The sequence below is a fragment of the Callionymus lyra genome, chromosome 18 (assembly GCF_982586985.1).
Source record: "Callionymus lyra chromosome 18, fCalLyr1.hap1.1, whole genome shotgun sequence".
In the NCBI taxonomy this organism is placed as follows: domain Eukaryota; kingdom Metazoa; phylum Chordata; class Actinopteri; order Syngnathiformes; family Callionymidae; genus Callionymus; species Callionymus lyra.
The window spans coordinates 17632642-17645986 of NC_141835.1; the positions used below are offsets into that span (position 1 = coordinate 17632642).

At 44.5% G+C, this 13345-nt stretch overlaps 3 protein-coding genes across 4 annotated transcripts in view; 1 reads left to right on the forward strand and 2 right to left on the reverse strand.

Annotated features, from left to right (window-relative positions):
- Positions 1–913, forward strand: part of fancm (FA complementation group M) — a 38126-nt gene extending 37213 nt beyond the window's left edge. The window contains exons 22-23 of the mRNA XM_087780442.1: positions 140–431; positions 503–913. Of these exons, the coding sequence (XP_087636568.1) occupies positions 140–431; positions 503–629 (419 nt within the window). The 3' untranslated portion in view covers positions 630–913. The remainder of the gene's footprint in view (positions 1–139; positions 432–502) is intronic.
- Positions 914–1028: 115 nt separating this feature from the next.
- Positions 1029–5621, reverse strand: slc25a29l (solute carrier family 25 member 29-like). The gene is made up of 4 exons (XM_087780440.1): positions 5320–5621; positions 3731–3774; positions 2965–3048; positions 1029–2385 (listed from the first exon to the last, which is right to left on the reverse strand). The coding sequence occupies exons 1-4, from the start codon at positions 5351–5353 to the stop codon at positions 1621–1623; spliced, it is 927 nt and encodes a 308-aa protein (XP_087636566.1). The 5' UTR covers positions 5354–5621; the 3' UTR covers positions 1029–1620.
- An 849-nt stretch (positions 5622–6470) lies between these two features.
- wars1 (tryptophanyl-tRNA synthetase 1) lies at positions 6471–13258 on the reverse strand. 2 transcript variants are annotated; one of them, XM_087780167.1, is made up of 12 exons: positions 13098–13258; positions 12787–12910; positions 11155–11374; positions 10977–11085; positions 10803–10922; positions 10017–10199; positions 9860–9960; positions 9679–9791; positions 9444–9617; positions 6854–6994; positions 6611–6787; positions 6471–6566 (listed from the first exon to the last, which is right to left on the reverse strand). In XM_087780167.1, the coding sequence occupies exons 2-11, from the start codon at positions 12892–12894 to the stop codon at positions 6629–6631; spliced, it is 1428 nt and encodes a 475-aa protein (XP_087636293.1). In that variant the 5' UTR covers positions 12895–12910; positions 13098–13258; the 3' UTR covers positions 6471–6566; positions 6611–6628. The 2 variants fall into 2 exon arrangements, with proteins under 2 accessions (XP_087636293.1, XP_087636292.1); XM_087780166.1 differs by having other exon boundaries at positions 6471–6787.
- Positions 13259–13345: the final 87 nt, after the last annotated feature.

The following is a 13345-nucleotide window of genomic DNA, read 5'->3' on the forward strand; positions in this document are numbered from 1 at the left end:
TAAAGGGTCTGGATGACGAGGAGCTGCTGGAGGTTCAGGTTAAAAGCCCAAAGACAGTTTTTCTTGACACAAAACAAGGTGTGATTGGTAGCTGAGGTTCTGGTTGGTTCTCTTACGACCATTTGTGTCCCGCTCATAGGTGAGACGCCGCGACCTTTTCAGAGAACCCGATACTACGACAGCACGGTGGCGGCGCTGGTATCGAGTGGCGTCCGTCTTCTGTGGAGCGACAGCACAGAGGAGAGCACGAATCTGCTCGCAGAACTGGGTCGACTGGAGCTACGCAAAGGTCACGGCATTGACGTGAACCCAGAGGTCAAAGTTCAGCGGCAGCGGGCGCTGCAGTTCTGCCAGAACCTCCCGTCGGTGAACAGGGTCCAGGCGCTTTACATGACCCAGAACTTCCCGTCTATGGTGGCTCTGGCACGAAGGTAACGCCCATCATCCTCCATCACTTTCTGTCTCTTCTTCCCCCTCTTTATCGCTTTCTTTTTCCCTTCAGCTCAGTGGAGTCTCTCCAGAAAGGGGCACGTTTGAGTCGACACAGAGCAGAAGAACTTTTCCGCTTCCTGCGATATTCCTGCGACTCATTTGTTCTCAGCTCGTTGAAGAGCGGGAAGGGCAGCTGACCCGGTGAAACGCTTGGAAACTTCAAGACTAATTTATTGTGAATATGAATTCTTTTTTGTAAAGGAACATTTATGTTGGCTGTTGTAAATGTAGTTTGCCAAACGTCCATTAGAGGGCGTCATCATCGTCAAGTGAATTTTTCAAGTCATTCCAAGTAACGCCCACTAGAGGTCGGTAGTTCCTCACATAAACAACCATGGCAACGCTACAATTAACTTCATCTGTTATAAACACGTAATCACTTCTGACAAAATGGTTTTTAAATGTTTATATTCATCAAGCTCTCGTCCTCCTCAGTATAGGTCTGGTCCTGTTGCCAAGACGACCACTTTTTATTCACATCTCGTTCTGACTGGATAGTTACCATGGCAATATGGTTAATGAAATCACAGCGGGAGTAGAAAAAAATAACTTTATTGAATCATTGACCTCAGAATGTTGACATGATTCAAATCAGCAGTTCAGACAAAGTGACGATCAAGAGATGTTGCAATAAATAATTCTTTCAACGGCAGTTGACCTGACCATGACCCGGTGGTGACGAGATGTAACATTTGTATGTAACTTAAGTTTAATTCATGTTTATTTATTCACCCCAACAACTGTTGTAAAACAATTAAAAGTCTAAAAAAAAAGAATTTTAAAATCTGTTGATTTAAAAAAAAAAAGAAAAAAAAAAAAAAATCCTTTGATCAGATGATAGTTTATCAGCAGAATTCCCTTTTAAATTGGTTTACAAGATTTAAAATGATTGGTTAAAAACTTGTTTTGACCTTCAGCCTGACTCCAGTTTGCTTCATTAGCGTCCTGTTAACTGCATGTTTGGTAACAATAACATGTATTTGTGAGGATATGTACGATCTGACGACGCTGCAGCGCCCCCCAGAGGTTCAAGTTTAAACTTTAAGTACAATCTAGTTTCGAGGACTTTTTACAAAAAAAAGTGCAACTTATTTACAAAAGTCACTTAAATATCCACCCGCAGCAGCATCACATGCTAGTGGGCTGCGTGCTCGGCGCCTGCATCAGGACGGCCTGAGTGTCCGAGTCCTGCATGACGCATTCTTCCTCCCGCCGCATGCACATCAGGAAGAGCGTCACGGTGGAGAAGGTGGCGGCGTTTACGGGGAACGCCCGCAGCAGTGTGGAAGTGAGTCCGCGGGTGAAGACCCTCAATCCTTCCCTCTTCACGCTCTGCCGCACGCAGTCCATGATGCCGCTGTACTGGTTCACGCCGCCCACGCCGTCCGCCTGCAAGCGCGACTTGATCACGTCGATGGGATAGGTGGAGAGCCAGGAGGCGATGCCCGACATCCCGCCGGCGAACAGCAGCTTCAGGATCATGTAGGAGTCTTCGGGCTCGCAGCCCAGCGAGCGCCTCAGCACGTCGTAAGTCAGGAAGTAGACGCTGAAGCCCGGCGTGTCTCGCAGCAGCGTGGTCACCATGCCCCGGTTGATCCCTCGGATCCCCTCCTTCTTGTAGATCCGCACTAGACAGTCCAGAGAGTTCTTGTACAGCTTCCTTGTGGACTTCTTCTCGCCGGTCCCCTGCATTTGCATGCGGGTCTTGGCGAGCTCCATCGGGCAGCAGACCACGCACTGGATTCCACCGGCCGCCGCGCCGGCCAGGAACTGGTTCAGGGGCGTGTCGCGGCCCAGTTTACGCATGGTGTCCCCATGCACGCCGAAGACGATGGCGTTGATGAAGGAGAGACCCACCATGGGCGACCCGACGCCCTTGTACAAACCCAGAGTCTGCAGGGACACAGAAGCATCAGAGGCAGCACGTAGGGCTGTGCATCGGCAAGAATTTGGTGAAAAGTATCACGACACGGACACAACGATTCAATACTGCTGTAGGAACTACAACTTAAAAAAAATGTTTTCAACACATGTACTGTAGTTGAGCGTTGTGACTGTCATGTAACCAGTTACACGCAGTTGCACTAAATAACCACTAGTGAAAGAGACTGTCTCCCCTTAAAACGCATCTAAATCCCATCACAACAAAGCCCTTCCATTAAGTCAGAAAAAAAAATGTTATTCTTGTATAGCCACTTCAAAAAGGTGCTATATTATAGCCAACATAAAAGATAAATCAATATGGTATTGTAAAAAGAAATTATAGTGTAGTGGAAGCAGCTCTCAGGTGAGTTCAGGTGCTAAATCCAGTATCTGAACTCTAGCTAGTTGTAACGCGACCCCACAACTTGCAGCTCACACCTCGAGGGGTATTTTAGGAGCTCACTCCAGGAATTGTTACGCAAGAGTGTAAATGTTACGAGCGGACAGTCGGACAAGCCCGAGTCATGACAGGAAAAGCGTGAGACTCACCGACTCTTGCCGCCTGATGGACTGGAAGCAGTGGTAGGTTCCACGGTACAGAGGGCGATCGACGCTCTGGACCTGCAGCCGCACCTGTGGACGACATGAGCATCGTCACTGGTGCCACAGACTTCATGCGGTCAAGGGGGAGAAGGGGTGAGTCAATGTAACCTGGACCGTACTTACGACGTCACTTCCCCGTGGAGAGCTTGTTTATGGCTCATCTACAACACAGTGACACTGTTGCTGTTAAACACCCTCGGACCCACACACACACACACACACACACACACTCTCACACCAAACACACAAGGGGAACGACACACTAACGGACACACAGACTCGCCAAACAACTTTTAAAAATGTTTTAAACTTTCATTGATAATTAAAAAAACGTATATTTAATTCACTTGGTTTTATAACGACAATTAAAACATGTATCAAAGTCAAACTCGAGCACAAAATATATTTTTACGAGAAGAAAACAGAAATAAGTAAAGAGAAATCTACATTTACAACAAAAAAAAAACTTTAATTATATGATCACTTGTTCAAAATACATAATGAAACGTAAAAGTTCACATACATCACAAGTAAACAATAAAGTTCTACCTAACCTAAGTCCACAGGTACGCCTGCGGTCAAACATTTCAGATCTAAATATTTCCCTTATTAAATCTGGCACCATCATTTAATCTGGAAAAAAACTTCAGCATCATGACTTAAAATCTGGACCTGGACTAGTTTGCTAACCGGAGTAAACAAAGACACCCACCTTCACCGTGTCGAACGGGTGTCCCACCAGAACGCCGGCTGCACCTGGACACACACACACTCATCCCTTAATGACTTAGATCAAACATGTGATGTCATCCCTGAGCAAACACGACCCATGTGGGGCCACATGGAACGCGTGATGACGACAACTTCGTCCTTGACTCGGTCTGCGGTCCACTCCTTTAGAAACCGGTTAGCATCGCATTGTTACCATCGCTATATTCAAATCACTCTCAGGAACGTTTAACAAACTTATTTTCGGTCAATCTTGGCTTGTTGTGCGAGAGGAAATCAGGTGTGATTCTTCCTCTGGTATGTGCGGGTGTGTTGTGTAATCAAACCCTGAACTACGTTGTGTTTTTTGTTGTTGCTCATCTATAGAAGTTGTTTATGTTCGAATGGTAGCACTACAGGAGTGTATCGGCCATTATTCTGGCAATACGAATCTCATATACAATGTATTGTAATACTGTAGGAACAAGGATATATTCTTAGTACTGTCGAGTACTTGACTCTGGTGTTGCTGAACTTACAGACCAAATGGGTCTTGACGAAGTTGTAACTTCTTTCATTTGACTTTAAACCAATATATGTCCAGACATGAGCTTTAAAAGCTGCTGGAGTCGAGTGCATCCTCTCGTCCTCAGCTTTCTACAGGATCTCATTGTCCCCTAGGCTGTGGTGGGTGTAATGAGTGCTTCATGTAAGTTTAATACTGAATATCTGCACAAAAAACCCCATAAAATAAGGGTTTCTTTTTGTTTTTAAATCAATACACCCCTAGTTAGCACCGACAAACATGGTTCCTACTCGTCTGTGGGGTCACCGAGGATTCATCCAGAACCTAAAACGACTAAAGAAGAGTCACTTGAGTTTGTCTTGAAAAAAAACTTCTGACTGAACAATTAAACCTTTTAAGGAATCCGCAGAGTCAGCTCCATCTTTCGAGATGTTTATTTATTTATTTTTTTAATGTAGCATTGCAGTACCCGGTCACGTGAGGCTCATCAAGATCATCCCCCTGACCCCCCAGACATTAAACTGACCACCACAGTAAGTGTTTAAGACTCTTGCTGTGGTCAGTCTGCGAGACTATTCAGGCTCAAACATGACCAGCTTCCAGAGTAGAATTGCACCTGCAGCTCTTGAGCTCATCACTGTTATCACTTGTCCTTGACTGGAGACTAAACAGCTGGAAAATTTCACACACACTCGCTGGAGGTGGAAACCAGGTAAATCAATCATGTGTGTAGTAAGTTTGGTTTTGTGGGTTCGTGAGTTTGCAACATAACTTTTTTGTTATTGCAGTGTGTGATGATGCGTGTCTGTGTGTGGGCGCGTACAGGTGTGTAACCTATGTATGTGTGAGTCATTAGTCAGGAATGTTGCTTCTTACATCCGGGCATTCCTGCTAGTCCTACGTCAAGTTGACTACTTGAAACTTTTTCTATTACAAATAAAAATGGTTTCGTGACGTTATATCAACATCACAACTAATATTGAAAGATTAAAAGTAAATCTTAATTGAGGTTAATTTAGGAAAACTGAGATTCATGAAGCTAACCTGATGCTAACTCGTTAGCTTACCTCCCACACTCCCCGCAGCGATGTCCAGCGCCATTCCGACAACAATGAACGTCAAGGTGGATTCAAGAGGCTCCTCTGGTCACAGTAATAACGGTGTTATTATATTATGGCGGTCTCTGTGGATGTCTGCGGCTTCGCGTGAAGCCGGGGACCCTCTGCAGTGGTGGTGGCGCTCAAAGTTGTACCGGGTCGTGCCGCCTGTGCGTGTCCAGGGTCTCCGCGGCAACTCGTCTCTGCTCAGACACTTCTATTTCTGTTCGAGCAGACCAGGACCACAAGGGCAGAAGAAGCGGGTCTGTCCTTTTTGAGCAGCTCCAATCACCTCTGAGGGCGAGAGACAACTCCCCTAGTGGCGTGTACCCGCCCCCCGCGTCCATTGGCTGCTGCCCCGGTGGAGATGAGCGGACATACCCTCCGGCCAGATCAATGACTGGAGAAATAGTTCATAAACTTCTGTTTGAGAAAGTCGACCAAACCAAAAAAAGCTAAGACAGTATTTAAAATTGACAACATTTAAACTTAAAATTACTTGTATAAATAACCGAGCAGATTTATAAAAAAAGTCGTATGTTAAAACTTTATATAAAAAATAAGATGAACAACGATAACGGTAAGCATAAGGGAAACGTCACAGAACAAGTTTTAATAAATACATTTTTTTATAATTTAGTGTAATACCTATTTCATGATCACTTAATTTTCTTTTGATTGAAGTTTATGCTTCAGTTGCTACAATGATTGCAATTGTTAAGTTTGAAAGTTCCGTGTGTGTTACTTGAGTTAGTGGTTTAAAAATTGTCACGCTCGGTCACCCATTGATACTTGGAGAAGAGTTTTTGGACGGTCTGGCAGTGGAATGTCTTGTGTAACTCAGAGGTGAAGGAGTGCGTGTCCATGGTGTCGCTCACACGTGTCGCTTGGAGACACGTTGTTTGTATTGGGTTTAGAAAAAAGTGGCCTGACCGACAATAGATCTCCTTGGCTCAACTTTGTGTGCGTCATGACATATATGATTGTGTAATCGGCTCCATAATGTAGCAACTCATTCTCTGTGTGTGTGTGTGTGTGTGTGTGTTACCTTGTGTGTGATTGTCCGGGTATTGATATGTATGTGTGTTACTGGAATTGTGTTGATATTCTTCACCAGGAACTCAGATTCTTCTTCACTTTAATGTCTCAGCGCTGTCAGACAAACACATGATGAGGTCATAGTGCACAAGAAGTAGCATGATGATGACGATGACGACCTAAGATCGAGTCAGGATTCATGAATGGCGTCTGGACTTGGCATCGGTTTGATCAAGTATGGCTATAAGTTAAAGTTCAGAGGTCGTGGGGTCATGAACCGCCTGACCGTCTCCTCTGTCACGAGTTTGCGTCGTTCCTGGTGTTCGGCGATCATCTTCTGCAGCGTCTTGATCAGGATCTTCTTAAGCTCACCCGTCAGCAGAGCGCCGCTGGTGTAGTCCTGCAGGGGGAGCCACTCGGTGAGGAGGATGATGATGAGGAGGAGGTCAGAGGTCATCTCACTTACCTGTCTGATCTTTTCCAGCTCCTCGTCGTCCTCCAGGAAGAAAGTCAGGTACATGTAGGAGACGTCTACGTCTGCATTCCCGCCCAACTCGCGATGTTCTTCCACCGTGTCTTTCCCGCCAGAGAAGGCGTACTTGTTGATCTGTGTGAGCGAGACGTGTAATACAGGAGAGACGAGTGACTCTCAGGAATTTAAGTCGGACACGCGTCACAAACGAGTCATGTTGACGTGTGTTTTTAAGCAACGCAACTCTGTGTGAAGCCGAATACACTGACTCACTAGAGACTCTACTAACTTGACTAACTTTTCAGTAACTCCACTGACTCATGAGAGACTCTACTAACTTGACTGACTTTTCAGTAACTCCACTGACTCACTAGAGACTCTACTAACTTGACTGACTTTTCAGTAACTCCACTGACTCACTAGAGACTCCACTAACTTGACTAACTTTTCAGTAACTCCACTGACTCATGAGAGACTCTACTAACTTGACTAACTTTTCAGTAACTCCACTGACTCATGAGAGACTCTACTAACTTGACTGACTTTTCAGTAACTCCACTGACTCATGAGAGACTCTACTAACTTGACTGACTTTTCAGTAACTCCACTGACTCATGAGAGACTCTACTAACTTGACTGACTTTTCAGTAACTCCACTGACTCATGAGGGACTCTACTAACTTGACTGACCTTTCAGTAACTCCAATGACTCACCAGAGACTCTACTAACTTGACTGACTTTTCAGTTACTCCACTGACTCATGAGAGACTCTACTAACTTGACTGACTTTTCAGTAACTCCACTGACTCATGAGAGACTCTACTAACTTGACTGACTTTTCAGTAACTCCACTGACTCACCAGAGACTCTACTAACTTGACTGACTTTTCAGTAACTCCACTGACTCATGAGAGACTCTACTAACTTGACTGACTTTTCAGTAACTCCACTGACTCATGAGAGACTCTACTAACTTGACTGACTTTTCAGTAACTCCACTGACTCATGAGAGACTCTACTAACTTGACTGACTTTTCAGTAACTCCACTGACTCATGAGAGACTCTACTAACTTGACTGACTTTTCAGTAACTCCACTGACTCACTAGAGACTCTACTAACTTGACTAACTTTTCAGTAACTCCACTGACTCATGAGAGACTCTACTAACTTGACTGACTTTTCAGTAACTCCACTGACTCAACAGAGACTCTACTAACTTGACTGACTTTTCAGTAACTCCACTGACTCACTAGAGACTCTACTAACTTGACTGACTTTTCAGTAACTCCACTGACTCATGAGAGACTCTACTAACTTGACTGACTTTTCAGTAACTCCACTGACTCATGAGGGACTCTACTAACTTGACTGACCTTTCAGTAACTCCACTGACTCACCAGAGACTCTACCAACTTGACTGACTTTTCAGTTACTCCACTGACTCATGAGAGACTACTAACTTGACTGACTTTTCAGTAACTCCACTGACTCATGAGAGACTCTAGTAACTTGACTGACTTTTCAGTAACTCCACTGACTCATGAGAGACTCTACTAACTTGACTAACTTTTCAGTAACTCCACTGACTCACCAGAGACTCTACTAACTTGACTGACTTTTCAGTTACTCCACTGACTCATGAGAGACTACTAACTTGACTGACTTTTCAGTAACTCCACTGACTCATGAGAGACTCTACTAACTTGACTGACTTTTCAGTAACTGCACTGACTCACTAGAGACTCTACTAACTTGACTAACTTTTCAGTAACTCCACTGACTCATGAGAGACTCTACTAACTTGACTGACTTTTCAGTAACTCCACTGACTCAACAGAGACTCTACTAACTTGACTGACTTTTCAGTAACTCCACTGACTCACTAGAGACTCTACTAACTTGACTGCCTTTTCAGTAACTCCACTGACTCATGAGAGACTCTACTAACTTGACTGACTTTTCAGTAACTCCACTGACTCATGAGAGACTCTACTAACTTGACTGACTTTTCAGTAACTCCACCGACTCATGAGAGACTCTACTAACTTGACTGACTTTTCAGTAACTCCACTGACTCATGAGGGACTCTACTAACTTGACTGACCTTTCAGTAACTCCACTGACTCACCAGAGACTCTACTAACTTGAATGACTTTTCAGTTACTCCACTGACTCATGAGAGACTACTAACTTGACTGACTTTTCAGTAACTCCACTGACTCATGAGAGACTCTACTAACTTGACTGACTTTTCAGTAACTCCACTGACTCATGAGAGACTCTACTAACTTGACTGACTTTTCAGTAACTCCACTGACTCATGAGAGACTCTACTAACTTGACTGACTTTTCAGTAACTCCACTGACTCACCAGAGACTCTACTAACTTGACTGACTTTTCAGTAACTCCACTGACTCATGAGAGACTCTACTAACTTGACTGACCTTTCAGTAACTCCACTGACTCACCAGAGACTCTACTAACTTGACTGACTTTTCAGTGAATCTCCTGACTCATGAAAAACTCGACTGACTGGTTGGCTCTGTTAATGTTTCAAGAAGATGGTGTACTTGTGCCCACCTTGTTCTTGATCTGGTTGGGCGTGTCGGTCAGGAAGATGGAGGTGTTGGAGTCGCTGGCGCTCATCTTGGTCTGCGCCCCCTGCAGGGCCGGGAAAAAGGTGGAGTGCAGCAGAGCCGGCTTGCAGTATCCAATCCTGGGCGCCACGTCTCGGGTCATTCTGAAGTATGGGTCCTGGAGTCAGAGCGGGGGAGGTTGGACTGGGACGTGGATCGGGGGTCAGTGGGACTCTAACCTGGTCGATGGCACACGGGATCAGACACGGGACGTCCTTGCGTCCTCCGAAGATCTCGGGGAATGAGCTGCTGAAGGACGGAGCTGCCTGGATGGCCGGGAAGCTGATTTTACCTGCAAGAGTTTAGGAGGAAAAGTCTAAGAAACTAAAGTCACCGTTGGCACTAAACGTGGTTCCTCACCGATGCAGTCGCTGTCGCCAAAACCGAAGATTCCTTTGACCTGGTTGAAGGTCACGTGTTTCTGGACCTTCACCACGTTCCTGTAGAAGCTGCCCGAGGATCTGAGGAGAAGACACAAAGGTCAGGACGTCCCAGAGACCCGAGCGGTCAGACTCACCCCATGTAGTCCAGGTCGGAGAAGATGAAGGTCTTGTTGACGTCGAAGCCGCATGCGATGATGTCCTTGGCGTTCTCCACGGCATAGCGGTGGCACTCCTCCAAGGTCAGGTCCTTCCACAGGTACTTCTCGTCGTCCGTCAGCTGGACCACCAGAGGGATGTCGAACACGTCCTGCAGCCATCTGACGGGTAGGGTTGTACGAAAATAGCAATACACTTAAATATTGTGATACCATATAGAAATTCAACAGCAATAAAACGATTTATTTAATGTATTTAAATGCCTTAAGCGATTTATTGATAGATTTAAATTATATTTAAATTTGCATTATCATTTTTTATGGTTTATTTTCAGTAAGTATGTATAAAAAATACATATTTATTTACAATTAACATGCGGATATTCAATGCGTTTATTCATTTTTGCGTTGCATTAAAATGTCTGACGCTAGATGGCAGCAGTATTGACGTCCTACACAGCCAAAGACACAATATAATCCTGAGAGACTGAGGACGAGAGGATACAGTCGACTCCAGCAGCTTTCAAAGCAGATGTTTGGACATATTTTGGTTTAAAACAAATGAAAGCGGTTATGACTTCGTCAAGAGTCATGTGGTCTGTAAATTCTCTTCGAGTCAGATACTCGGACAATATTACAAATACATCCTTGTTCCTACTGTATCGCAATATATCACATTGTTTCCCCTGTATCGTGATACACATTGTATCTATTGTATTCTCACATTTCCTTGAGCAAGACAGTGCTGGAGAGACCTGAACTCACTGAGTGAAGATGAAGGGGATCAGGTGACCCATGTGCATGGCTTCTGACGAGGGCCCGCGGCCGGTGTACAGGTAGAAGGACTTGTTCTTCTCCACAGTGTCCAGGACCTGATGCATGTCTCTGAAAGGGATAAAGCTATGAAGACACAGACTCGCCACACAAGGCTCAACTGACCTGTGAGAGAAGAAGATTCCTCTGCGGAGGAAGCGGTGAGGTTTCTGCCCGGCAACCTTCTCGATCCTGTCGATCAGCTCCCGGTCGATCTTACTGCTGCCGAAGCGAACTGAGCCGAGGACACGTCAATAACAACAACAGCCGACGACAACAACAACAACAACAGGTTGCAACTCACCGATGAGTTTGTCGTAGTCGACTCCTTTAGCGTTGCTGGTGGCCACGTTCCAGGGGTCGACCGTGTCCTCGTCCTCGTCTCCTTCAGAACCGTTCTCTGCACTGGCAGCAGCTGCACAGTTCTCAGGCGGGGGACTACCAGCCTTGTAGTCCAGACCGGTCAGCTGCTTGTAGTCCATCTTCAGCTTGAGCAGAGACTGGACCGCCGCATCCACCTCAGCCTGGACCAGGGAGAGACCACATGACACAACCATGAAGCAGCGTTAAACAACCAATTTGCTTTTTGGTTTCCGTTTCAAGGACGCTGATGCAACAATAAAGACTCATGAAGAGGTCTCATGGGATGAACCGGCATACGCCCCCTTTCAAAATCAGATTGTTCATGTGGATGCAGTGGCTAGAAATTGCATCACATTTGTGACACACTTCTCTGAGTCACTCGGAAAATGTCCTTTTAAGGCTAAAACTTTCTTTTATTTCCATTTCTTGCTCAACCAAGTTACTGGACGAAGAATCCTGTCCAACTTGGTTTCCGGCCGGTTAGGCTTAGTCAGAAGAACCTTATCAAATAAATATTTTATGGGATGAATAACGCAAAATAAATGATAAGAGGCCAAAACAAGAAGGAGCTGTCTCGCCTGCAGTTCATTCAGAACTCTGCAGCGAGAATTCTTACCCGCTCAAGTAGAAGAACTCACATTTATCGATCCTTAAAACTCTTCACTGTCTTCCAGTTTCTTTTAGGATCAACTTTAACATTCTGGTTCTTACCTTCAGATCTATTCATGGTCAGGCTCCTCCTTACATCACTGATCTGATCCAGCCTTACACCCCAGCTCGGGCTCTGAGGTCTGTGGATCAGAATCTACTGATGGTTCCTCGCACACGGTTCAGGACCAGAGGAGAGAAATCTTTTCAGGCTGTTGCTCCTAAGCTTTGGAACGATCTTCCTCTCTCTTTGAGCTTGATGGATCTACTGACTCCTTTAAGAAACATCTTTAGACGTTTTTATTTGTTCAGGCTTTTCCTTGATTTTCTGGAACTCCTGTTGTGTTCTCAATTTTATCTTGATCTTTAAAATATATACTTTATTGAATTTTTTTTTGATTGTTTAAGTGCTTTGTGATCCTGGTCTAGAAAAGCGCTATACAAATAAGAATTACTTACTTACTTACAAAACATATGTCTGTTTTGTATAATAAACAGGACACGATAGTATCTGTGAATGTTACTGTGATGGAAAATCTAAAAATGATATTATTTATTGTTTCTTTATGGGATATAGATGGACGGATAGCAAAGATTAAAATTTCACAAATTTTCTTCTCATCCTCATGTCCACTAAGGGAGTCATCGCTGTCTTTTTGGAGTCACAGGTAAACTGATGGATCCAAGTCCATTCAAAAGTCAAGAAATTCCTCAGAGTAACCCAGAGACTCCAACTACTTTGATATTAAGATGAGTTGAAAATGATTGACTGTTGAGTTTTGTGTTGAACTATCGGTTTGAGTTGAAGGTTGTCATCTTTGTTTAATGGCATGATTTTATTATTTATTATGAGTGTACGTGAAAAGCCAAGACAGGTTGTTACAGTCTTATTTATGAGCAACACAACACGCCAGCATGTGAGTACCTTTTCAGCCTTAGTGGTCTTCAGGCTCCTGACTTTCTCCCCCTGAGCTGTCAAACTCTCGTACAGCTCCATCGGGCCGCGGCCTCCGTCACCATGGCTCTCCGTCATCCCCTCAGTGAAACCTCTGTCACAAACAAACAATAATAAACTGAGTGATGGCATGTGACATATGCTTGCCAGCACGTTTGCTTACGAGTCATTTAATCATTTTTTTAAAAACGAAAACTACAACAACAGTTCATTCAAAGTTATCGTTAAGTTAACTCGTGAACGCACCTTTAATAACGAGATAATTAACACATTCAACTTACATCAGCCGGACACCGCACGTCTGCTACCGTTAAATCCTTCCGCCGGAAGATGGTTCCGATCAACGATGACTGTCTTAACCAACCGACGCCCACAATGGATCTTAAATATTATGAAAAAAATAAAAACATTTCAACGCGTGTCCTCGCGATAACACGCTCTACCATGAAGTGTGGCTATAAATGTTTTAGAATCGGATGCGAAATGTTGCTTCATTCCGGATTATTCAGAATAAAAGCACGGGCACATT